The following is a 25277-nucleotide window of genomic DNA, read 5'->3' as shown; positions in this document are numbered from 1 at the left end:
ATTTACATAGAAAAGATGGTAATTTATTTTGTCATACAGATTTTTGTCTATCAACTTTGTATTTACCCACTTTATTAAATTCTCTTATTGTTTTTAATGGTTACAGATGATTTTCTTGAATTTTCTAGGACAGTCATATCACCTGTAAATAATGGTAGTTTTATCTTCTCCTTTCCAGTTTTTATTATCTAAGTGGCCAGTTCTTTCAAAATAATGTTAAAAAATAGTGGTGATAGTTGACATCTTTGTCATATTCCTCACTTTAATGAGAATGTTTTTAGTATTTGAATATTGAATATGATACTGATTTTTGGATTGGAGTGAGGAGAAATGTGTTTTATCAGGTTAAGAAAGTATACATCTATCTTTATTTTCTTGGTCAATGTAGTTAAAAGTTTGTTAATTTTGTTGATATTTTCAACAAACTTCTGGTTTCATTGATTTTTTTTTTTTCTATTTTTCTATATTCTGTTTTATTTATTTCTGTTCTAATCTTAGTTTTTCCTTCTACTTGCTTTGGGTTTACTTTGCTCTTCTTTTTCCAGTTTCTTAAGGTGAGAGGGTAGATAATTTATTTGAAATATTCCTTCTTTTTAAATGTAGGTTAGACTTAAAATTGAAGTCTAGAAATTAAATTTTCCTCCAAGCACTATGGTAGCTGTATCACTTAACTTTTGGTATGTTGTGTTTTTTCAATTATTTCATCTATTTCTATTCTATTAAGAGTTCTTTTAATGGATAGTGTTCAGATGTCTTTAGCATCCTTGAATTTTTCTTGTTTTGATTTATTAGTAATGGCGAATTATATTATTAATAATAGTTTTCTATTACTGGACAATCTTTGCTTTCTTGATATGAATTCCACTGGGTTATGTTGTATTCTTTTGATGCTATGTTGGAGTTTATCTGTAAGTTTGGTGTTTTTTTTTTAAGATTTTTAAAATCCATGCACGTAAGTGATATTTTCTAAAGTCTTTTTTTATTATACTTTGGCAGATTTTGTTATCTGTGTTATGCTGGCTTTATAAAAAAAGTGGGGAAGCTTTTTTTCTTCTGCAGTGATCTGAAACATTTGAATAGCATTGGAGTTTTTTTGTTTTTTTTTTTTGTAGAATTCACTGGTGAAACTTTCTGGACCTAGTGCTTGCTCACATGTTCTTTCTCTTTTCTGTGTGTGTGTGTGTGTGTGTGTGTGTCTGTCTGTCTGTCTGTTGCTCTCTTTTTACTGGTCTTTTCTGGCCTGTGAAGTCTAGGAATATTTCATACAAGCCTCTTCTTCCTGCATCCCTAAATTGAAATTGTATTGCAGTTCAAACACGGGGAGGGGCAAATATTTCACCTTCTTTGTCAGAATATTTTATGAAACTGGAACTTTTAACTTCGTAAGAAATAATTAGAGTGTTTTTTATTCTATAACAAAAATTCCATGTTGAATGTTGTTGAATCTTTTGAGTATGTAAACATAATTTACCTTTTTACAAATTTATTCAGTGTTATAAATGTTCATTTTTACTTAATGGGACTGTAATTAATCTCTGTTTTTTTTTTTATTTTGTAGAAATTTACAGCAACAATGTCAACACCAGATAAGAAAGCGTCACAGAAGATTGGTTTTCGATTACGCAATCTTCTCAAGCTTCCCAAAGCACATAAATGGTGCATATATGAGTGGTTCTATTCAAATATAGATAAGTATGTATCGTGGCCTATATCACGAATATTACTGAAACCAAAATTTTGAGTTTTTCAAATGCCATAAGCTACAATGTTTTTAATACGTCTGTTTTGATCTTATTTTTCCCTGAATTCATTTTTTTTTTTTTTTTTGAGACAGAGTCTCACTCTGTTGCCCAGGCTAGAGTGCCGTGGCGTCAGCCTAGCTCACAGCAACCTCAAACTCCTGAGCTCAAGCGATCCTCCTGTCTCAGCCTCCCGAGTAGCTGGGACTACAGGCATGCACCACCATGCCCGGCTAATTTTTTCTATATGTATTTTTAGCTGTCCATATAATTTCTTTCTATTTTTAGTAGAGATGGGGTCTCGCTCTTGCTCAGGCTGGTCTCGAACTCCTGAGCTCAAACGATCCGCCCACCTCGGCCTCCCAGAGTGCTAGGATTACAGGAGTGAGCCACCGCGCCCGGCCCTGAATTCATTTTTTTATTCCTCATTCCAGTTTGATCCATTTCTACTTCTCACAGTTTTCTTCCCTCCTTCCCCCTTTGGGGGAAGAAGTTATACATTTTTGTGAAAAAATTAATGAAAGAATAATTTCCATATTATAATTTACAAAGACGATGGAGTAAAGATACCTTAAACAAAGCACCATTATTGCAGTGAATGAGATTTATTCTATGAATCTCGAAATGTGAAGAGTTAGTATAATAGCAGAGAAACCATTGCTAATGGTAAAAATGGCTTAATAAGATTTTTAGGAAGATAGTCTTGCTATTTTGGGGATAGTGATTAAACACTTACACACAAATGTTTAAGTAGAAAGAACATAGTAAGAGATGTGGCTGAAATCTAATTATTGAACAATAGAATTTCCTGAGGACAAATTCTGGTTTCTAATCCATCCTCCTCTGCCAGTCGCTGGTGCTTGCTTTGCTATTTATCTTTACTTCCCTTCTCTGTTTTCCAAACCAGTGGCCTACTCTGAAGCTTGCGAACCTCCTGGATGTTTATATTTGAGCCCAAGGCATTTATGTGTCATTGCTAAGACTGGTTCCTGGTTTCCCAAACTTATGAATAGAATTGTTTTATTTTTGTCCACAGGTTTTCCATAGGCTTAAGAGAACTTTCAGGGTGTCCTGGTGTGATCTGAGTTCTTCTGGGAGCCCCCAAAACTGATCTAACCCTCTAGAGCTGTGGTCCCCAACACCCCAGGCCGCAGACCGGTACCGGTCTGTGTGCTGTTAGGAACTGGCCGTACAGCAGGAGGTGAGCAGCAGACGAGCAAGCTTCATCTGTATTTGCAGCCACTCCCCATGGTACGCACCACTGCCTGAGCTCCGCCTCCTGCCAGATCAGCTGCGCTATTAGAGTCTCATAGGAGCATGAACCCTGCTGTAAACTGCACATGGGAGGGATCTCGGTTGCGGCTCCTTATGAGAATCTAATGCCTGATGATGTGAGGTGGAGCTGAGGCGGTGACGCTGTAGCCCTGGGGAGCGGCTGCAAATACAGATTGTCATTAGCAGAGAGGTTTGACTGCACAATAAATGTAATGCACTTGAAGCATCCCCAAACCATCCCCCCCTCCCACCCCCACCTCCTGCTCTGTGGAAAAACTGTCTTCCATGAAACTGGTCCCTGGTGTGAAAAAGGTTGGGGACCAATGCTCTAGAGTCCTCCAGAGTTCTAAGACTGGTTTAATTCCAAAGAGGACTCCCTGGAGATGGCATTACCTTGGGAACCAAGACACTTTGTAGCTAACATTGTTTATCTTCACCAGATACAATGTTAGGGCCAGTACAGCCTCCCACAGGATATACTTATATAAAAGATGAAACACAATTCAGTGTCTCCTGGAATCACAAGCACAGACAATATTTCCTGAGTGACTTTTACACATTAGTTGTTTCACAAATGCAAAGTATTTAGTTTAGTTTTAGCACTTCGAATTTGTGCCTATTTTGTATATATATGTGGGGTTGAAGTGAAAGTTTGACATTTTATAATTAAGATGATGTGGAAAATTGGAATGCATATTTTGAATTTTATGTCTTTGAAGAAAATAACACATTGTATGTAACCATTAAAATACCATTTCTGTCTTACAGACCACTTTTTGAAGGCGATAATGACTTCTGTGTATGTCTAAAAGAATCTTTCCCTAATTTGAAAACAAGGAAGTTAACAAGAGTAGAATGGGGAAAAATCAGGCGGCTTATGGGAAAACCGCGGAGGTAAAAATAATATTTTTGTTTAAAGTCATCCAGGCACAGTGGTGGGCACCTGTAATCCCATCTATCTGCTCGGGAGGCTAAGACAGGAGGATCATCGCTTGAGGCCAGGGGTTCAAGGCTGTAGTGTACTATAATCATGCCTGTGAGTAGCCACTGCACTCTAGCCTGGGCAATATAGTGAGGCCCTGTTTCTTAAAAAAAAATAAATTAATTAAAAGATAAAATCAATAAATAGGAATATCATTACTACAATACATTGGTTTTTTTTAATCTTTAAAATGACTGGTTCCAAAATACAACCTTTCAGAATAATTGATTATATGTTAACTATATCCTATTAACCAAGTTTAACGTAGGTGCATTTTATACTCATGTATCTTATGTACAATTTCATTTTTGTTTAAATCACAGGCTTTGGATATAATTTTATTGTTTTAAATTATGTATATACCTCTATGTTCCAAAAAATATTTAAGGGGGCCGGGCACGGTGGCTCATGCCTGTAATCCTAGCACTCTGGGAGGCTGAGGTGGGAGGATTGCTCAAGGTCGGGAGTTCGAGACCATCCTGAGCAAGAGTGAGACCCCCCATCTCTACTAAAAATAGAAAGAAATTATATGGACAACTAAAAATATATATATATAAAAAGAATTAGCCGGGTATGGTGGTGCATGCCTGTAGTCCCAGCTACTCGGGAGGCTGAGGCAGGAAGATTGCTTGAGCTTGAGCCCAGGAGTTTGAGGTTGCTGTGAGCTAGGCTGATGCCACGGCACTTCTAGCCTGGGTAACAGAGTGAGATTGTCTCAAAAAAAAATTTAAGGATGTACTACAAGTATTTAAGGAAGCTATAAGGTTCTGGGTTCCTTGTTATTATTTTTTGTGAAAACCTTTATCACCTTAAGAGCTTTCCCAGAAGGGCCTATTTTACTTTTCATAAAAATAGGAAATCAATTAATCTATCCAATATGTTACAGTTCAAGAATTACTCTTCATGTGAAATGACTTTTCCTTTTCCATTGTTATCCTGGTAACACATTGGAAAACCTTATGTTACTTTTGAGTGAAATCTGGAAATATACTAGAAGAAGAATTAGATCATTAGTTCTCACGTTATGTCCATCTGCTTAATAAAAGCATGTGCAAGGCTTCTTCATTTTACATTCTGGGAAAATTCAAGGAAGATCTAGAAATATAAAGTGACTTGGGCAAAGGAGATATGGAATTTAGTTTTAATGATCTTGTTAGATGATGATGAAATGCAAGAACTTTCCATTCAACTGCTAATATTTTATCTCATGTATTAAAAGATGACCTTGCTGATGATATTTTTAATATTTTCCCCATTTATACTGTGTTAGTGTGTTTCATACTAATCATTTATGGTCTTTGGTAATTACATTAGGGCATTTTGGGGGCTTTTGCTGTGATTTTCCATGTTTTAGCAAATTGAGCTATATACTATTTCTAATTATTGTCCATCAGAATGGGATATTAGTCATTATTTTACTGTTTCATTATAATTCTGCAGTTTGTTTAAGAGTGTCATTATATTTCTCTGGTTAATTTATCCTTTGTTCTCTTATGATAACATTACTTAATCTTATAGTCTTTTAATTCATCAAGGTTGATTAATAGTTGAAGTCTGTTTTCAGAAAAAATGTGTAGGTTTTTTTTTCCCCCTGAGGAAGTCAAGGTATAATATAAATTATTGGTACGATAAAAAAATATCCTAATTGTAAAAATCAGTTGGTGAAACCATATCCAATTAGAAGATAAAAAAGAAGAAATAACAACAACGAAAAAAGATAAACTACAGGAAGGAACTTAACAGGAAGTGTGCAAGGTACATATGAACAAATGGGATGACAGACCTGACCTTGGAATAGACAACTCAACATGCTAATTTGTACATTAAAATCAGTCCCAATAAAAATATCAATAGGCCTTTTTTAAAACCGGATAAATCTAAAATTCACATTTAAGAAGGGAGAGATCAAGCAGGAAAATTCTGAAAAAGCAAAGTAATAAAGACTCCATTTATCAGATATTAAAATAGATGATAAGGTGACCATAATTAAACAGTGTGGTGGTGCATGAATGGAAAAATAAATGAAAAAGAAGAGAAAATCCAGATACAATCACAGACATCTGTGGGACTTTAGTATAATAGTTGCGATGGTTGCCTCTCAAGTACATGGGGAGGGAGGATGGATTATTTGCTTAATGGAGATTGAGACTACTGTGCAGCAATCTAGAGGGAAAAAGTTGTTCTCATGCCTCATTCCAGGAAAAATTTGAAAAAGATCAAAGATTTAAATATTTTTAAAATGAAAGAATAAAACTCTAGAGGAAAACATAGGAAATTTTTGCTTAATCTTGAATTGGAAAAGGCCTTTCTTTTTTTGTTGTTGATGCTGTTGTTGTTGTTGAGACAGAATCTCACTTTTGTTGCCTGGGCTAGAGTGCTGTCAGCCTAGCTCACAGCAACCTCAAACTCCTGGGCTCAAGCGATCCTCCTGCCTCAGCCTCCCGAGTAGCTGGGACTACAAGCATGCGCCACCATGCCCGGCTAGTTTTTTTCTATATATTTTTAGTCGTCCAGCTAATTTCCTTCTATTTTTAGTAGAGATGAGGGTCTCACTCTTGCTCAGGCTGGTCTCGAACTCTTGAGCTCAAGCGATCCTCCCACCTCGGCCTCCCACAGTGTTAGGATTACAGGTATGAGCCACTGTGCAATAAGTAAGAACATTTTGCGTGGCCAAAAACCAAAAGCCCACAAAGCTCAAAGACGATGACAGAAATATCTATAACTCGTATCACAGACAGAGAGCTAATTCCCCAATATGGGAATAATGCCTATAAATCAATAAAAGTCAAGTAACCCATAATAAAAAATGATTATGGACAGATAATTCATAGGAAAGGAAAAAGAAATGTCTCTTCTAAACATGCAAAAGGTTCAGTTTTACTCATAATGGGAAAACATGTTGGGTTAGCAATGATATGGTGAAATAGTCACTCTTACACATATTGCTGGTGAAAGATTAATTTTATATAGTCTCTGTGGAGGGCAATTTGGTAGTATCTATAAAATTTACAAATTTGAGGCCGGGCACGGTAGCTCATGCCTGTAATCCAGCACTTTGGGAGGCTGAGACGAGAGTATTGCTTGAGGCGAGGAGTTCGAGACCAGCCTCAGCAACATAGTGAGACCCTGTCTCTACAAAAAACAGTAAAATTAGCCGAGCACACTGGCACGTGCCTATAATCCCAGCTGCTCACGGGAAGAATGCTTGAGCCCAGGAGTTTGAGGCTGCAGTGAGCTATGATGACGCCCCTGCACTCCAGTATACCTCTAGTATATCTCAAAAGAATGAGAAGGAAAAAGAGAGCCATGAGATAGGTGGTCAGACTTTAAGTTTATATAGGGTAGTTATCAGTTTATATGATTTTTATAATTTATTCTAGATGTTCTTCTGCATTTTTTGAGGAAGAGAGATCAGCATTAAAGCAGAAACGGCAGAAAATAAGGCTCTTACAACAAAGGAAAGTTGCAGATGTTTCACAATTTAAAGATCTCCCAGACGAAATTCCTTTGCCCCTGGTTATTGGTACCAAAGTTACAGGTAAGTGAAGACAAGCTTGTTACTATTTTGACTTGTAATTTTTAACCAAGATAATCTCTGTTAGAGAAATGGCTTTTAAATTTAGAAAGCTTAAACTATAGTTTTGCAGCAATTTACTATTGAGGTTATTCATTCCTCATTCATGAAATCTGTTTTTTTAAAGTAATTGGAAAAAAGTGTACTTGTTGAAAGTAACATCTACTACAATATAAAGTAACTACAGTTGAAAGTAACATATACTACAGTATAAAGTCAAACAAACTGCCAACAGAGATGAAATTTAGAATTCATCGAATAAATATAGTTATGTATTGTTTAAATTTTTTAAACTTTAAATTATCTTTTGCATTCACATAATTTGTTTTACTTTCCCAACCAGCCTGGTTTAGTTAGTTCACAAACACCATTGTTCTTGTGGCCTTGGGGTCTAGAAATAGTCCATTTCTAATAACTGAATAAAACTAAGTTATTCCATAGGTAATTTGCTCAAAATTTTATGAGAGTGTAATTTTTGTCCATTTTATAGATGTGATTCTGTGTAATGATTCAGTTTAGTTACAACTTGGAGGGAAGGTACAAAACTTCAAGTTTAAGTTAATTTGATGAGGTAAAATTATAATTAATATGAGAAATAAGATGTTAAGTGATAGCTAGGTTAATAATTTTACTGGAAGTGTTTGGGAAATGATTGGATTAATCAGGGAAGAATTTATGTTGTCTTTCTTAGTTATAAAAGTGGGACACGTTTCCATTATATTGTAAAATTGGGTAATTCTGAGGAAAGGTAGATAATAAGGAAGAGACTGTATCGTGTATGTGAAATGCAAATGGAAAAGAGCGACCAGATTTGGTCATAATCAATGTCATGTAGAAAACCTACGATATGCAGAAGTTAGAGATGATATACTCTGTGTCTTAACAAAATCAGTCTGGGGTCGGGGTGGAGATGGGATGAGGTGGGGAGATGACCATACTAGAAAAAAATGTGTTAGTTTATAGAAACCCTTACAAATAAGTACAGATGAAGTCTGTAGCATAACTACTAATCAGAGAAATACTGGCATGAATAGAGTGATACTCAGACTCAAATAGGAAATCCTTAAATGTTAGTTGTTCCAGAATTTTAAATTCTGATGATATTATTTGACAAGAATGAAAATTTTTGAGAGGATCCTTAAGTAGGTACTTTTGTTACAATGGAGAGTAGGTTGGACTGGGTATATCAAATATGAGAAAAGTTTATAGGAATCAGCTAGTAGAGCTCTTTTAAAGCAATGTTTAAGGGTCACTAGTGCAAGAGTCAGCAAACTATGGCCCCTGGGCCCAATTTAGCCTGTCACCTATTTATGTATACTCTGTAAGCTAAGAATGGTTTTTACATTTTTGAATGGTTGAAAAAAAATCAAAAGAATAATGCGATTTTATGACTCATGGAAATTATACGAAAGTCAAAGGGCCTCCTTAAGGAGTAAAGACGCTCTAAATTAAGTTCCTAACTAAAACAGACCAACCCCTATAAAAAAATAAAAGCAAGCATGACAGGACCAAAAAGATTTTTTGCCTACCAGAAAAAAGGACAACCTTGTCCAACATATAATCAAAAATTGCTAGGCTTGTGAAGAAACCCGAAGACAGATTCCAAAGTCCATAGAAAAAGCCGTCAGCAGAAATAGACTTTGAGATTACTCAGATGTTGAGATTAGTAGATAAAGACTTCAAAATAGCTGTTATAAAATAGGTCCCTGAATTTAAGTGTAAATATACATACGATCATAATGAATAGATAGGGAATATAAGTGGGTAAATGGAAATTATTCAGATAAAGAAATGAATTTAGAACTGAAAAGTATAACATCTGAAAAGAAAAAATGTTCCGAATGGGTTGGAAACAGAAAAAGAATGGATCAATGAACTTGACAATGTTTCAATAGAAATCAAGTATGAAAACAGGAAGGAAAAAAACATTAATAGAGCCCCTGTGCCCTTTGAGATCTTAGGCCATATAACGTGTGTAATTGGAGTCACGAAAAAGAGAGGAGTGGCCAGGCGTGGTGACTCACACCTATAATCCTACACTCTGGGAGGCCAAGGCCAGAAGATCGCTTGAGATCAGGAGTTTGAGACCAGCTTGAGCAAGAGCAAGACTGTCTCTACAAAAAATAGAAAAAATTAACCAGGCATGGTGGCGGGTACCTGCAGTCCCAGCTACTCGGGAGGCTGAGGCAGGAGGATCCCTTGAGCCCAGGAGTTTAAGGTTGCAGTGAGCTATGATGATGCCACTGTACTCTAGCTTGGGTGACAGAGCGAGACTCTGTCTCAAAAAATAAATAAATAAAAGAAAATTCCCAAAGGAAGATTTACGAATGGCCTTATTGGCACATGAAAAGGTACTCAACATCATTTAATCATCAGGGAAATGAAAATTAAAGCATAATGAAATACCACTACACATACCCCAGAATGGCTGAATTTGAAACAGCTGATAACATCAAATGTTGACAGAGATATGGAGCTGCCAGACAGATTTCCTGAACATTGTTGTAAAATACAAATATATCCAAGATTATGGCACTCTCAGTAAAAAAAAAAATATATATGTATATACACACACAAATATATTAATACAATGGGATCAGTATAATGGAATCACCGTTTATAGTTTTGGTTTTGGTTTCAAAAAATCTTTCTGTTGTTTCTCTAAACCTAAAATAAAGGGTGTGCTTATTTTAAACTCTAACAGATAATAATACTGTACTTTCTATGGTTTAAATTACATACTTGGGAGGCCGGGCGCGGTGGCTCACGCCTGTAATCCTAGCACTCTGGGAGGCCGAGGCGGGTGGATCGCTCAAGGTCAGGAGTTCGAGACCAGCCTGAGCAAGAGTGAGACCCCGTCTCTACTAAAAATAGAAAGAAATTATATGGACAACTAAAAATATATATATAGAAAAATTAGCCGGGCATAGTGGCGCATGCCTGTAGTCCCAGCTACTTGGGAGGCTGAGGCAGGAGGATCGCTTGAGCCCAGGAGTTTGAGGTTGCTGTGAGCTAGGCTGATGCCACGGCACTCACTCTAGCCTGGGCAACAAAGTGAGACTCCGTCTCAAAAAAAAAAAAAAATTACATACTTGGAATAGTTTTATATTTGGTAATTCTCTGTCTCTCAAACACCATAATGCCTTTGTTCTTTCTTCAGCACGGTTACGTGGTGTTCATGATGGTCTGTTCACTGGACAAATAGATGCTGTGGATACTCTTAATGCTACTTATAGAGTAACTTTTGATCGGACAGGGCTTGGAACCCACACCATCCCTGACTATGAAGTTCTCGTAAGTAGTATTTCATAATATGTGTGTTTTATGCCTACTAAGTAGAGCTTTCTGAGAAATTTTATTTTATTTTATGATAGAATCCCGACTTTAGCTCACAGAGGAAGAGATCCTTAGGGGTTCCCAGCCCTGTCTGCTAGACCTTTGGAGCAGAACTGTACTTACATCTTCCATTTTTCAGAAGCTAGGATCCCTCTGTCGTACCTTGCCCACACAGCACTTTAGTATCACAGAACTGATCACTCCGGACGGGAGAAACTAGGGGAAGAAGCTACACAACATTTTTATTCCAGTTGTTAGGGTAAAATGTAGTTCTCTTGCAAAATTATTTTAAAAGTATGAAGTAACATCTTATATTTTAAGATTTGTTCTCTTGTTTTATCCTCAGTGGTATGCAGAGTGAGTGTTAATCATCTTCACTTTTTGGATGATGAAACTGAGACATAAGTAAATTAATTTATTCAAGGCTCTAGAGCCGGTTTCCTGTCAGGCTGGGACTAGAATCCAGATCTTTTGAATTTCTGGTAGATTCCATTAAACTATTGGACCATCCTTTCATGATCATGCTTGATTTAGCAATGTTATGGAAATTACACCCCTTTCTAATAAGTTAAAATAACTTTAAGAACTAATATAACTGTAATCTGATAAAGTCTTTCGAAAATGAATAACGAACTTTTATGACAAAATGGTTTTCCTCCAAGCATTATGGAAATTAAATTGTTCACTTTTAGCCTCCTTTTTTTCATTTTTTTGTTATATAAACTTGATTTGGAAGGATTATCTATAATTTAAAATTTAAGTGCAAAAATATAATATTACTTGATACTTTATTGTAATGAAAAAATACAATAGAAGAATCTTTCTTTTCTGATATTTGCTTTTTAAAAACTATGACTCTGTTTATTGTGATGGTTTTTTAGATTAAACATCTCTTACATAGAAGGGAAATAAAGGAGAAAGAAAATTTGGACTCAATATAGGCAAAGTATGCCACCCTTAAGTTTTTATGTTAAGGGCTGAAATCTTTAAGCTTCCCCTTTTAAAAAAAGAAAATTGCTTTTCTGTTTAATTAACTTAATTTTCATTATAAGATCATACAAATTTTTCTCCATGGCTAAATAAGAATTGACTTTAATTACAGTAGGATATATTCAGATTATCTAAATGCAGATAAACAAAGATGACCATAGAACACTGTATATTAATCTATGATTATCTGAACTGTTTGAGCCTTTGGCCTTAATTCTTCTCTTTTCAACCTTTTGGCAGCATATTCTGATTTAAGTTCCAGCTTTTGATCTTTGTAAAATAATATAGGCTACGATAAATCATATGAGTGAATATATGTCTCAAGCTGAAATATAATATTTATGAAGCTTAAACGATTGGTAAATTTCTTTAAGTTTTGCGGATATTCTGTTTTCCCAAAGAGTAATGAACCTCATGAGACGATGCCCATTGCTGCCTTTGGACAAAAACAGCGGCCTTCTCGATTTTTCATGACCCCACCACGGTCACATTATACTCCTCCTCTCCAGTCACCGATCACAGTAAGTAATATTCTAGAAATGTCATCAGTAACTTAATTGACTATTATAGATGAAAACTGTTCCTATGAAAACACATCTATTACAGCAACTTCAGGAGGTACGCACATTGTTGTGAGTTTTAAAATATTAATAAAAAAGTACAAGGCCGGGCGCGGTGGCTCACGCCTGTAATCCTAGCACTCTGGGAGGCCGAGGCGGGTGGATCGCTCGAGGTCAGGAGTTCGAGACTAGCCTGAGCAAGAGTGAGACCCCGTCTCTACTAAAAATAGAAAGAAATTATATGGACAACTAAAATATATATATATACAAAAAATTAGCCGGGCATGGTGGCGCATGCCTGTAGTCCCAGCTACTCGGGAGGCTGAGGCAGTAGGATCGCTTAAGTCCAGGAGTTTGAGGTTGCTGTGAGCTAGACTGACGCCACGGCACTCACTCTAGCCCGGGCAACAAAGTGAGACTCTGTCTCAAAAAAAAAAAAAATAAAAAAAAATAAAAAAGTACATAGTTGCTTCAACTCCAGAAATATCTTCCTTTTTATTGGATTTTAATATAATATTAATTATAATAGAATTTTCTCTTTATCAAAAAGTAAGATATTTCCCTTTGAACAGTCAGTGATTAAATGGTTCCCTTTTATTCCCGTAGGATAATGATCCTTTATTGGGACAGTCACCTTGGAGAAGTAAAATTTCTGGCTCTGACACTGAAACGTTAGGTGGTTTTCCAGTAGAATTTCTTATCCAAGTGGTAAGTATTACTCTGAATATCTGGGCTATGTCTTTAAAAACTCTGTATCTTTTGTGTTATTAAAGTTGAAAATTTTTCTAAGGCCAAATGTTTTTACATACTGTTCTTTTAGCATAGTATAGATTTTAGGAACTACTGTTTTCAACAAAGCTTGAAAATAAAAGTTATAAAAACCAAAAAGCCTTAGAGGCCTTCCTTTGGGGGCTTTTCTTAGGTTTTAGTTCTTATTCTGCATTTTTCAGAGCTCAGACATTCTAGCATTATGCTTTGTGAAAGCTAAATGGTTGTCTATTAATAAATTGGGTGAGTACGAAGGCTTTTACTGAGTAACCTCAGCATCTCCTGCCATTATCAATTAACTCAACAGTTATAATGTCTTGGCTAGCTGTATGGTTAAGAGAAATTTTATTTCTTTTCAGAGACTAGAAACAACGATTAATATTTACTTGCTAAATACTTAGTAATTTGAAATAAGTGTAGACACACAGAAAAATTCTCCTGAATAGCCTAACTCTTAAAAATATGAGTAGTTTGTTTTGAAAATTAGACTATAGATAAGTTTTTTAGTTTGAATCATAGTCTAATAATGTTTTATTTCTTTTCCTTTTTTGAAAATAAAAACTACTTTGGCTTGGGATAGATACAATCTTCATAAATAAAAATGTTTATAACATAATCCATTAAGATACAATGTTTACCTTTTGCAGTTGATGTTATTTTAAGGAAAAGTCTTGTCATTTGTGTGTGTGTGATAGCATTATGTATTCCTCAATCACATATTGTTAATTATCCTTGCAATATAAAATTTCTTAGGCCTTTTGGCTTCCAAAGGTCGATAGATATTTGTATATGAAAGGTTGAAAATATGAGAAGAGTTAGGACTTACTCTTTTCACAAAGAAGACACCTGTTATTTTTAATTCTTTCTTTCAAATACTGAAAGTGAAAACAAAGCTAATATGTTGTATTTGGACAGGTGTGTTTGTGTGTGTGTGTTTCAAAGAGAGGCAGGGGGAGAGAGAGAGAGAGAGAGAGAAAGAGATCCACAAGCAGAGGGAGCCAGAAGCTAAGTACTGCTGCATTATGTCAGAAGTATTGATGCTTGTATGTTTGATTTTTAAAAATTTAATGCACTTTATTTTTTTTAGAGCAGTTTTAGGTTCACAGCAAAATTGAGAGGAAGGTATATTTCGCATATACTCCCTGCCCATCCACGTGCATAGTCTCCACCCATTATCAATATGCCCACCAGAATGGTAGATGAACCTACACTGACACCTAAAGACCTAGGTCATTTATCATCTAAAGACCATAATTGACATTAGGATTTTTAAGGATATAGAACATTTTAAGAGTTTGAAAATGTTCTTTTGATAGGAGGCTTATATGTTCTCTCTCTTTTTTAATGTAAGCTGTCATTGATTATCAATGCCTAGATCCATTCATTCATTAGAATGGCAAAATGATGCTCTTTTCATTCTATCACTCATTCTTTATTACCTGAAATAGTTCTATAAAGAAAAACTTCCCCGGCAGGACATGGTGGCTCACTCCTATAATCCTAGCATCATGGGAGGCCGAGGCAGGAGAATTGCTTGAGCTCAGGAGTTCCAGACCAGCCTAAGCAAGAGCGAGATCCCATCTCTACTAAAAATGGAAAAATTAGCCAGGCATTGTGGCACACACCTGTAGTCCCGGCTACTCGGGAGGCCGAGGCAGGAGGATCACTTGAGCCCAGGAGTTGGAGGTTGCAATGAGCTATGATCACGCCACTGCACTCTAGCTGGGGCAACCGAGCAAGACTCTGTCTCTTAAAAAACAAAAACAAAACAACCTCCCCCAAAAGAAGATTTTCCTAATCTATTATTTGGTTACATAATGGTATAGTTTGTATAGGAAAGGGCAGGATAAATGCTTGATTCTTTCTGTTTTCCAGTTTATAAAATAATGAGTTTGGTCACTAGTGTTCTGCAACAATGGTCAATTTTTTTAAAGTAGCACTGTGAACTCATGGATTTTAACATTTGCACTTCAGTTCTTTGCAGTTGTTATTGGTCCACAAATCGTCCTATTTTGGGCCAGCGAAAGCTTGTTCAGGTTGAGTCCTTTTGACATGTCCTAGTTACGATGGATTTTAAAACAATATTTTCTTGTCAGCTAATCAGATAAATAAAATGCTATACAGTAGTTATGTTGAAACACTAAAATCTATTGCTAAAATATCTTAGTGAAAATTTATTCCAAAACATTTCTTCTTTTTTGTCTGTAGACCAAATTATCAAAAATTCTCATGATTAAAAAGGAACATATCAAGAAATTAAGGGAAATGAATACAGAAGCAGAAAAACTGGTAAGGATTTGTTTGCTTGTCTAATTTTAAAATGGTGAGGCCTTCTATATCTAATGATTTAAAAATGTCTTATGGAAGAAAACCTGGAGGTAAATGTTATTTTTAAGTCTTCATTTATTATTACTGTCTCTTATTATATAGAACATATGCTGAGTACACTAGCAAAGCAATGCAGTGCGCTACCCCAGACCTCATTATGCCATTGACTGTACAGCTAAGCAGGATTAATGGGCGTATTAGGTTCTCTGAACAGTTCGCGTGAGTGTGGAAATCCTGGGCCTGGCGCCTCTGACTAAGGAAGTGACAATGTCAGAGGTTATAAAAAGTGCTTCATAATAAGTAAATCAGGAAATGTATACCTTGTCATCTTCAGGTTATCCTGACAGTTTATATCTTATTAATCTAATGGGTTTAAAATATGTATTCGTAAGAGAATTATCAGAGTGTTTTAAAACCATGTAGAAAATACTAAGAAAGTCTGTAAGGAAATTCACATCTTGCGGAAGGATTTGTAGGATGGCAAAAAGGTTTCATCTCAAGCACCATCTCCAGTGAATTGAAAATGGCCACGCAGAAGTGTGAAAATAAGGGAGAGCTCCGTGCCTGGGCTGGGGCGGGAGAGAGGAGGAAGTGCGGGAGAGAGGAGGAAGTGCGGAGTGGTCACCGCCATCTGTGAGGGCGTGGGGGTGGGGGTGGGGGCACCTGGCATCTCTGGAAGGACTTGCTGGGAGGGGACAGGTGTGGGTAAACAGCTGCACAGGCAGATACCTAACTGCACGAAGAACAGCCCCTTTTAGGATTATGGAATTTTTCATCTGAAACTATCTGTATTACCTAAGACCAAAGATGTCAAGTGATGTCCGTGTAAGATCCTATTGCTGTGTAGCAGTGCAGATACCACACTATAACTTAAGCTTCCTGGTTCCAGTTTAACTCATTTAAGCATAATATAAAATTATTACTGTCAGATACACAGGCCACCAAAGGTTGAGAAAGATCAGCCGTAACGTGTTGCTATTGCATATCTTAAACGTAAACCTGTGTGTGCTGCTTTTTCCCTGCTATACTCCAGTTCTTGTCTTGCTTTCCATCAGTTCTACTTCTGCCCTTTATTTTCTGCCTCGTCAGTGCTCCCCCCACTTCTGTGTTTCCTCTGATAATTCTATCACATCTTCCATCTTCGTGCATAATTGAATCATTTCCTGTTAATATCACTAGCTAGGACTTTTTCTTGTGTCTGTCAGTCTCATGCTTTAAACCATCGGGCTTGCCTTACTAGATGAAACAGAAACCATGGCTCGAAGGAGGTTGCATGTTGGAACCCTGCAGAGGCTCCAGGCCCAGAGTTGGCAAATATGATGAAGTACAGAAGTGAGATGACTGTTTTCAAAGCAGATTAATTCAAAGTCTTTTTACTCATCCCTCTTTTTCATCCCAGTGGCAGAACTCAGATGTGGCATTTACTCAAATTAAAAGGAGAGAAAGAAACAGACATTTCCTCTCAAGAATTTGAATATACTGTATGGGAAAAGTTAAGCATTCTTTCTGCTTTTGGTAATGGTAGACTAGGTAATTTGGATTAACCCTCCTACTGAGAACAACTATTTCCTCTGGAATAAAATATTAAAATAACCTGCTTGAAGATACTGGAGCATTAACAAGGCATTAAAAAATTATAGGTGTAGGATCTGAAAAAAGAAGAAAACTCAGAAGAGGGAACCTGGTGTTTAGGGTTGCTTTTTCCTCGGAGACTTCTGCAAGTTCTAGAAAAGGTAGCTGAGAAGCTGAGTGGCATCCTCTTGCTAGGGTTACAGGGGTCGGGCGGCCAAAATTAGAGTCCAGAGACCCACAAAGAGTTGGGGGAAGTTGGCAAACCTTAAGTCCTCTTTGGAGGAATATATGGCATTTTTCTAGGCCTCAAATTTCTACAAATTTTTATATACAGTATCTAACAATTTTAATCCCAGCTATAAAAGGAGACAAGATAACCCTAACAAAAAAAGAAGAGAAACTGTGGACAGTAGGCAGACTCCAGATAATGGCTTTTAGACATAGATTTTAAATGCTTAATTTGTTCAGAGAGGTGAGACAAAACTGAGAATTTTAGAAGAGAACTGGAAAGAGCAATAAAAGAGACCCAATGGAAACCACAGCAACCAAAATTAAGCACTCGGTGGCTATAACCACAGCAGATCAGGAGCAGCAGAAGGGAGAACTAGTGATTGAAAATAGGTCTCGAATTATCCTTGTATTTTTATAAAATAAAAATCTTTTGGATGGTCCAGTGGACACAAAAACTGAGGCTCTTGCAGGGGAAGCAATGCGGGAGGCACCAGTGGTGAACTGAAAGTAGGATGTCCTGGGTGTGTTTCCAGGCCTGTGTGGGACCTGTCCCTTCCCTGTTCTGTCTGGGCTGCTCTGACCTGTCCTCCTCTTTCACTGCTTCAGATCCCAGTGGCTGAGGAATTCTAACTGCTGCAAACTGGCTTCGGACCCCACAGCCTGACCACTCGTTGGCTGTAGTCCATGGGCCTCGTGTAAAATGGAGACAACCAACAATAGTGCCCTTCTGCTGGGACTGTTGTGAAGATTCAATGAAATGCCTTAAAAACACTTAGGACAGTGCCTGGCATATTAGCCAGCTCTACACTACACATGTTAGCTGTTGTTATCATCACCACGTCAACAACACATTAGTATCAATAATACCGTGTGCTATTGAACAAGACATTGAACTTTTCTAGACCTCAGTTTTCTTATCCGTAAAGTGATGTGGCTCAACTAGACGATCTCTACAGTTTCTGTTAGCTCAAACAATCTATCATTCTGTGATTTGGGGCTCCTGTAAGTAATTCTTCCCTGTGCTGTCTAGGAATGCTTTCTTTCCCGAACTATTAGTAGAAGGAGCAGTTTGGCTCCCCCAGTACATTATGATCTGCTTTCTCAGAAATCCTCTGGGAAAAAAAAAATGTGGTTAAATTTTTCTTGAGTAGAGAGGTTTCATTGCTGGCATTTGTACCTGAGCGAATGAAGAGTGTAATTTATTAGGTATTGTGAAGAGAGGAAAGGAAATGGTATCAAAGTCCACTAACACTTGTTGGTAGGGAGCAAATATGGAATGATGGTAATAACAAAAAGTATTTATTGAGCATTTTCTATGTGGGAAGCAATACGCTAGCCTATATTATCTCGTTTAATCTTTGCAATAACCCCATTAGGTAGATATTCTCTTTTTTTTTTTTTTTTTTTTTGGAGACAGAGTCTCACACTGTCTCCCAGGCTAGAGTGCGGTGGCATCAGCCTAGCTCACAGCAACCTCAAACTCCTGGGCTCAAGTGATCCTCCCGCCTGCCTCGGTCTCCCAGAGTGATAGGATAACAGGCGTGAGCCACTACGCCCAGCCCGGTAGATATTCGTATTATCCCCATTTGGCAGATGAGGAAATGGAGGCACAGAGAGATTAAGGAACTTAACGTCACACAGCTAGTAGGCAATAGAGTTGAAATTTGAACAAATATCTGATTCTAGCACCCATGCTCTTAGCCATTATGTTATATTCATTTGATTCTGGGTGGAGAACCAATTGAATTTAAATAACTAGAATGCTTCAAATGAGTACATACAATTTTTAACAACTTTATATTCTGAAAAATGACAGACCTATGAAAAGTTGAAAGACCAATATGAGGATACAGATTTATCATTTAACATTTTGCTTTGTTTAATTTCTCTCTATATAAGATCTCCTTTTTAAAAAAGTAAATGGCAGACATCATGATGCTCCTAATAGCAAGAACAATCTTCTAAATAATACCATTTTCACACACAAGAACTATGACAATGAATATAAACAAGTTTAATACCCATAGTTTGTTTTTTTCTTTTCTTTTTTTTCCATTACCCTGACTAATACAGATTTTGGTATTCGGTTGTTTAAATTTTTAATTATTATATTAATATTTAGTTTTAGATAAGTTTCATTTTAGAGTATTGAAATTGCATTGCAAAAACAAAACAAAAAACCCTTATCAAGACCTGTTTATTTTTTTCTTCTCAGAAATCATATTCCATGCCCATCGGCATTGAATTTCAGCGGAGATATGCAACAATTGTCCTAGAGCTTGAACAGCTGAACAAGGACCTAAACAAAGTTTTGCATAAAGTTCAACAGTATTGCTATGAGGTGGGTCAGATATATGAATTTCTCTCCATTTTTTATTTGAAAGCTTAATACTTTTACCCGCACATTTTAGAAAATGCAATCTAAGCCAGTATCTTTATAAGGTCCTTTAGCAGAACTATATTTTATATATATTTTTACTCCTGAAATCATCAGTGTTGAAGAGTGCTCTATACACACACAGCAAGCTATCAATTCTGAGTTGGTTTTTTTATTTTCCTAATAGTGGTCAGTGACCTACATAATAATATACATTGTTCTAGTAAATAGATTTTCTTCCCTGTCCACAAGAGACTCAGACCAAGCATCCAAGATGACAAAGCTCTTGTGGAAGTGCGATATTGATTTTAAAATAAGACCATATCGGAGAGACCACTATGACTAAGGAATTCTACTCCTAAATACATGCCAAACACCACGTATGTGAATCGGTGTTTACTAAAAGACATACACTATAGTGTTCATAGCATCACTGTTCATCATAGCCAGAAATTAGAAGCTACCCAAATATCCAACAACACTTGAAAGAATCGATAAACATGGTACAATTACACAATGGAATTGCTACCCAACAGTGAGAGTGGACAGACAACACGATGCCATGGATTAATCTCACAATGTCAAACAAATAAACTCAGACATGAAAGAACGTATAATGTATGCTTCCATTTCTGTAACGCTCAAAAGCCATCAAAATCTGACCTGTGCTGTTGCGAGTCAGGACGGGGTCACCCTTAGGGAAGCAGTACTGGCAGGTGGCATCAGGGGGCATCTGCGGGGCTGGTCATGTTCTGTTTCTTAATCTAGTCGCTGATTTCTCAGGCATGTTTGATTGGTGAAAACTCATTAACCTGTACACTTTATGGTTTGTGTACTTTTATGTATTTATACATGCTTCAATTAAAATTTTTAAAAAATGTTAAAGGATAAGATTATTCTATAAGAAAAAACAAGGAAGCTCTCTACTTACTGATATGGAGTGACTTTCAGGATATATTATTAAGTGAAAAAAGCAAAGTACAGACCAGACATGGTGGCTCACACCTGTAATCCTAGCACTCTGGGAGGCCAAGGTAAGAGGATTGTTTGAGTCCAGGAGTTTGAGGTTGTGGTGAGCTCTGATGCACTCTATCCGGGGCAACAGAGTGAGACTCTGTCTTTTAAAAAAAAAAAAAAAGGCAAAGTACAAATAAATGTATATAGTATGTTACCTCTGGGGTAGGAAATCAGTGAATAAGTGGAAATTATACATATATATACATATATATATGCTTAATTTTCCAAAAAGAAACACAGAAAGGGTAAACCAGAGACTAATTTCGGAAGGGGTTGGGGAGTGAGAAGGAGTGACATTTCTCTGAGTGTGTTTCCCTCCAAAATACAAGTAAACTCTGAAATGGAATACAAACAGAAATAAACAAACCTAAGCCTATTACAAAGGAGTAACATAAACTGTTACTGTCACTGAAGGGGACAAAAACTAATCCAAATAGCTTGAACATAGTATAGGTTGAGCATCCCAAATCCAAAATGCTCCAAAATCCAAAACTTTTTGGGCACCAACATGACACTAAAAGGAGATGCTCATTGGAGCGTTTCGGATTTTGGATTTGGGATGCTAACTGGTAAGGATAATGCAAATATTTCAAGATTCAAAAAAATCCAAAATACGAAACACTCTGGTGCCAAGCATTTTGGATAAAGGACACTCAACTTGTATTTGGACTGTATACCCTTAGTCTAAACCAAACTTAAAGACATACTGAACTCTAGTGGGATTTTTTTTTTCTTGTGGTGGCATGGATGAGCAATTCTGAAACTCCTGTGTATTCTAGGGCTGAATATATTGAGAATAACAGGAGCCAGGTTCTCACTGTTGCAGAAGGGAGTTACAAAGAGGGGGAGATTGGAATAAATCCTGTGGTGGTAGAGTGGAACATGAAGAATCAGTATGAATTCGTTGTTTATTTTATTTTTATAATATACGTATTAATGTAAGTAAGTGTGTATGTCTGCTGAAAGAGCCCAGAGGCAGCGATACCCTAATAGCAAAGAACACTCCTAGTACCCAGATCTTGGGTTCTAAGCACTGTTCTCCAATAAAAGGAAGCAGGGCTCCTTGAAAAAGAGACTTATTCCAGACCTAGGGCAGAGAAAGATGAGGCTGGACCATCCTATTATCCAGGGAAATAAAATGTGCCCCCAAAATGATGGGGACATGTCAAAGGAGCCAGCTTGACAGGGTTGCCACTGGCCAAATGTGGGAAAATTTGACAATTTGAGCTTCAGAGTAAATTAATATAGTAAGAGATTGTAATCCATAGAATAAAATAAGAATCCACGAATCTATATTGATACTAATTAATTTTAAAGGAAAGTTCTTCCTTATAGTAAAATGTCAACTAATAAATGTAAAAGGAATGATAAGAGAGAACAACACCATTTGGCAACCATTATAGTAATAATCGATATAGACAAGTATGTCAGTGCATGCTAAAACTGGTAGGTAAAAGTTTGATGATAAATAGTATCTTTACATAGCCTCGAAGTATCTCTTCACACTTAGTAATTACAAAGGGGAAATGCTTTACTGTGGGGAAATTCGGCAGACACTTTACTTAACCACGTGATCAAAGTTAACATAGTAATGACAGATCAACATCATGGGCCTTCTAATGATGGACAGAGAAGAACTCAACCTCACTTTGTAGTATTCCTGCCAAAAATGTATAACTGTAGTCTAATCATAAGGAAACAGATAAACCCACACTGAGGGATAGTATACAAAATAATTAGCTGGTACTCTTCAAAAATATCAAGGAAATACAAACTGGAGTAGTTAGGGGTAAAGAGGCCACGGTGTTGGCTACTTATTCTGAAATGACTAAGGGGAAAAAATTACTATATATGCACAGAGAGAGATCAGCTGGCAAAATCAAACGTAGTAAGACATCAACAGCGAATCTGAGTAAAGGGTTATCAAGAGTTCTTTGTTCTATTCTTTAATTTTTTTAAAAGTTTGAAATTATATCAAAATTAAAAGTTACAAAGAATAGAAAACAAATCAAAAAAGAAACTGTTGGAGGGAAAAAAACAGATCCTAAGGTAAGAGTGAGTATCATCTTAGTTATAAATGCTAGTTTTGTAAAAATCAAAGCCTAAGAACGGCACAGACACACAAAAATAATCATGGCCTTTTGAACGTGCGTCTCATGTTTCGATCATCCCTGTGCAGCTCGCTCCAGACCAGGGGCTCCAGCCTGCGGATCAGCCGACAGACATGCGGCGGAGGTGTGAGGAAGAAGCACAGGAGATAGTCCGGCACGCAAACTCCTCAACGGGACAGCCCTGTGTCGAAAATGAAAATCTGACGGACTTAATCTCCAGGCTTACCGCTATTTTATTACAAATCAAGGTAAATTTTAGAGAATATATTTTCTCAATTTGACACTAAACAAACTATGCTGATTTCTTGCTAAGAAATTATAATCCATAGATTATGTCAGATATTTTATGTCTCTATTTGAGCTATAATTTAATTAAATTTTGAAATTTTTTTTTCCCCCTTAGTGTCTAGCAGAAGGAGGAGACCTGAATTCCTTTGAATTCAAATCACTTACAGATTCACTAAATGATATCAAGAGTACAATAGATGCTTCTAATATCAGGTAACTCATTAGGTACACCCTAATTATTTTAATGTTAAGTTCATAGTGATTTTTAGTGTAAGTTTTAAGAATGATGCATATTTGTGAAGTGTTCATATATTTTTATCCTTTAAATATATTTTGAAAGAGCTTTTCTGTTATATCCAGTCTGTTGACAGAACAGAAATTTCACATGGATTTTTTTATATAAAGGAATCAGGAGACATATGATATTTAGGTTTTGGGTTAGCATGGAGGTCCAGCTTAGAAGTAGAGCTTCCCCAATGAAAGAGAGGTTCATCCTTTCTTTCCAGCACCCTGTGGCTCCTTTCCTTCTTATTCAGCTACTGCTGCTAATGTAGAAGAGATTTATTCCTTCCCTAAGGTCATTATCTTAGCTATTTCCTAACTTCCTTTTTTAAAAATTATTTTTCTTAAATTTTTGAAATAAAGTACTTAATCATGTTTCTTCTTGCTTTAGTTGCTTTCAGAATAATGTAGAAATCCACGTTGCACACATTCAGAGTGGCCTGAGCCAGATGGGAAACTTACACGCCTTTGCGGCCAATAACACCAACAGAGACTGAGCCGAAGACGTTGTTATTCCAACTGCACAGGACACTGTGAGAAGTTCTTTTCCTTTATACAGGCTTCCAACACCAAATAACCTAACTGGTGGAAAACAAGGGAACTTTATCTCCAAATAAGGCATTTTGATATGCTGTGCTGCTTCTTAAACCAGCATTGCTGACCAGCATATTTATTTTTCTCTTATTATTCAGATGCAGTAGCATTGCTTATGTTACATATGTTTATTAGCAAGTATTTTTAAACTGAAAATGTCTAAACATAATATAATTTCACGGAAGAATACATTCACCATTTTTTTTTAACTTGCATGAATTCAACCCAACACTGCAATGGAGAACATGAAAAAACATGGTCTTTTTGTGCATAGCGGTGGCAATGTGGAAATTCCATCTGGCAAATCACAAGTGCAGTTGATTCAGTTGATCACCATCTCAGCCTTCGAGGGATAACATCATGAGGTACGGGAAGTCCTAGTTTTAAGGAAGCCGCTGAAACATAGATGGGAAATATGAACTTTACAAGTATATATGATATATACTTGCAATGTGACATGGTTCTATATATCATTTTATAATAATATTTTAATTTATCATAATTTATATGAAAGAAACCTTTGTTGTTTGTCTGTTGAAAGAAAATGAAGGAGCAGGAAAAAAACATTACTGCAAAATGCTAAATTTCCACAAGTGGATTTGGCATGTCTTTTCCCGTCGATTCAGGTCAAAATTGCTATTGTTATGAGATTTATTTTAAAAAAAAAAAAGACTGATAACATGCTATTTTCATATTTTTGTTTATTTGCACAAATTTTAAACCAGATTACTGGTTAAAATCCAACAGTACACAATTTATAAGGTAAAAAGATTTTATAAGGAAAACCAATATAATAACCAGTGCTGTGAAATGCAGAAGAAAGGTTTTTGATTGTTGTGTTTTTTTGTTTTTCTTTTTTAAGGAAAACCCTGCCTAAAATATTAATCTTGTAAAAAGTGTGCATTTGGAATTTTCTTTGTTTTAATATAGAATATTATAAAGTCACAATATAATAAATTGTTTTCAGATTTGGAGTTTAAGATATAGCTGTAGAGGTGGTTTTGATTCTTTTAGATGTCTCATAAAATGAGACTTTTTATATGTTAATGTATAATAAAACTCAAACAAGATTATTTTCCATCTGAAATTTTTGTATAGTTTAAAAATGCTTCTGTATTCTTTGTTGGTATTGTGCCACTGCAAAACTTTAGTGCAGAGTTTATATTTAGCTAAACTGTTATGTTAATTAAGAAATGCATAAATCTTTTATTCTTAATATTTGTAATTCTAAATAAATTGATCTATGAAAATTA

At 36.2% G+C, this 25277-nt stretch overlaps 1 protein-coding gene across 6 annotated transcripts in view; it reads left to right on the top strand.

The window, feature by feature from the left end:
- The window catches only part of LIN9 (lin-9 DREAM MuvB core complex component), a 40636-nt gene extending 15359 nt beyond the window's left edge, over positions 1 to 25277 (top strand). For 4 of the 6 annotated variants that reach the window (XM_069484628.1, XM_069484626.1, XM_069484623.1 and 1 more), the window contains 11 exons: positions 1559 to 1692; positions 3783 to 3908; positions 7377 to 7534; positions 10731 to 10864; positions 12298 to 12417; positions 13063 to 13164; positions 15433 to 15513; positions 19571 to 19696; positions 22929 to 23108; positions 23264 to 23361; positions 23822 to 25277. In XM_069484628.1, the coding sequence (XP_069340729.1) occupies positions 1574 to 1692; positions 3783 to 3908; positions 7377 to 7534; positions 10731 to 10864; positions 12298 to 12417; positions 13063 to 13164; positions 15433 to 15513; positions 19571 to 19696; positions 22929 to 23108; positions 23264 to 23361; positions 23822 to 23927 (1350 nt within the window). In that variant the 5' untranslated portion in view covers positions 1559 to 1573 and the 3' untranslated portion in view covers positions 23928 to 25277. The remainder of the gene's footprint in view (positions 1 to 1558; positions 1693 to 3782; positions 3909 to 7376; positions 7535 to 10730; positions 10865 to 12297; positions 12418 to 13062; positions 13165 to 15432; positions 15514 to 19570; positions 19697 to 22928; positions 23109 to 23263; positions 23362 to 23821) is intronic. The other 2 variants (XM_069484625.1, XM_069484624.1) reach the window with 2 other exon arrangements.

The sequence above is a fragment of the Eulemur rufifrons genome, chromosome 11, assembly GCF_041146395.1.
Source record: "Eulemur rufifrons isolate Redbay chromosome 11, OSU_ERuf_1, whole genome shotgun sequence".
In the NCBI taxonomy this organism is placed as follows: domain Eukaryota; kingdom Metazoa; phylum Chordata; class Mammalia; order Primates; family Lemuridae; genus Eulemur; species Eulemur rufifrons.
Note: the sequence above shows the minus strand (reverse complement) of the source record. Positions and strands in the feature narration are given on the sequence as shown.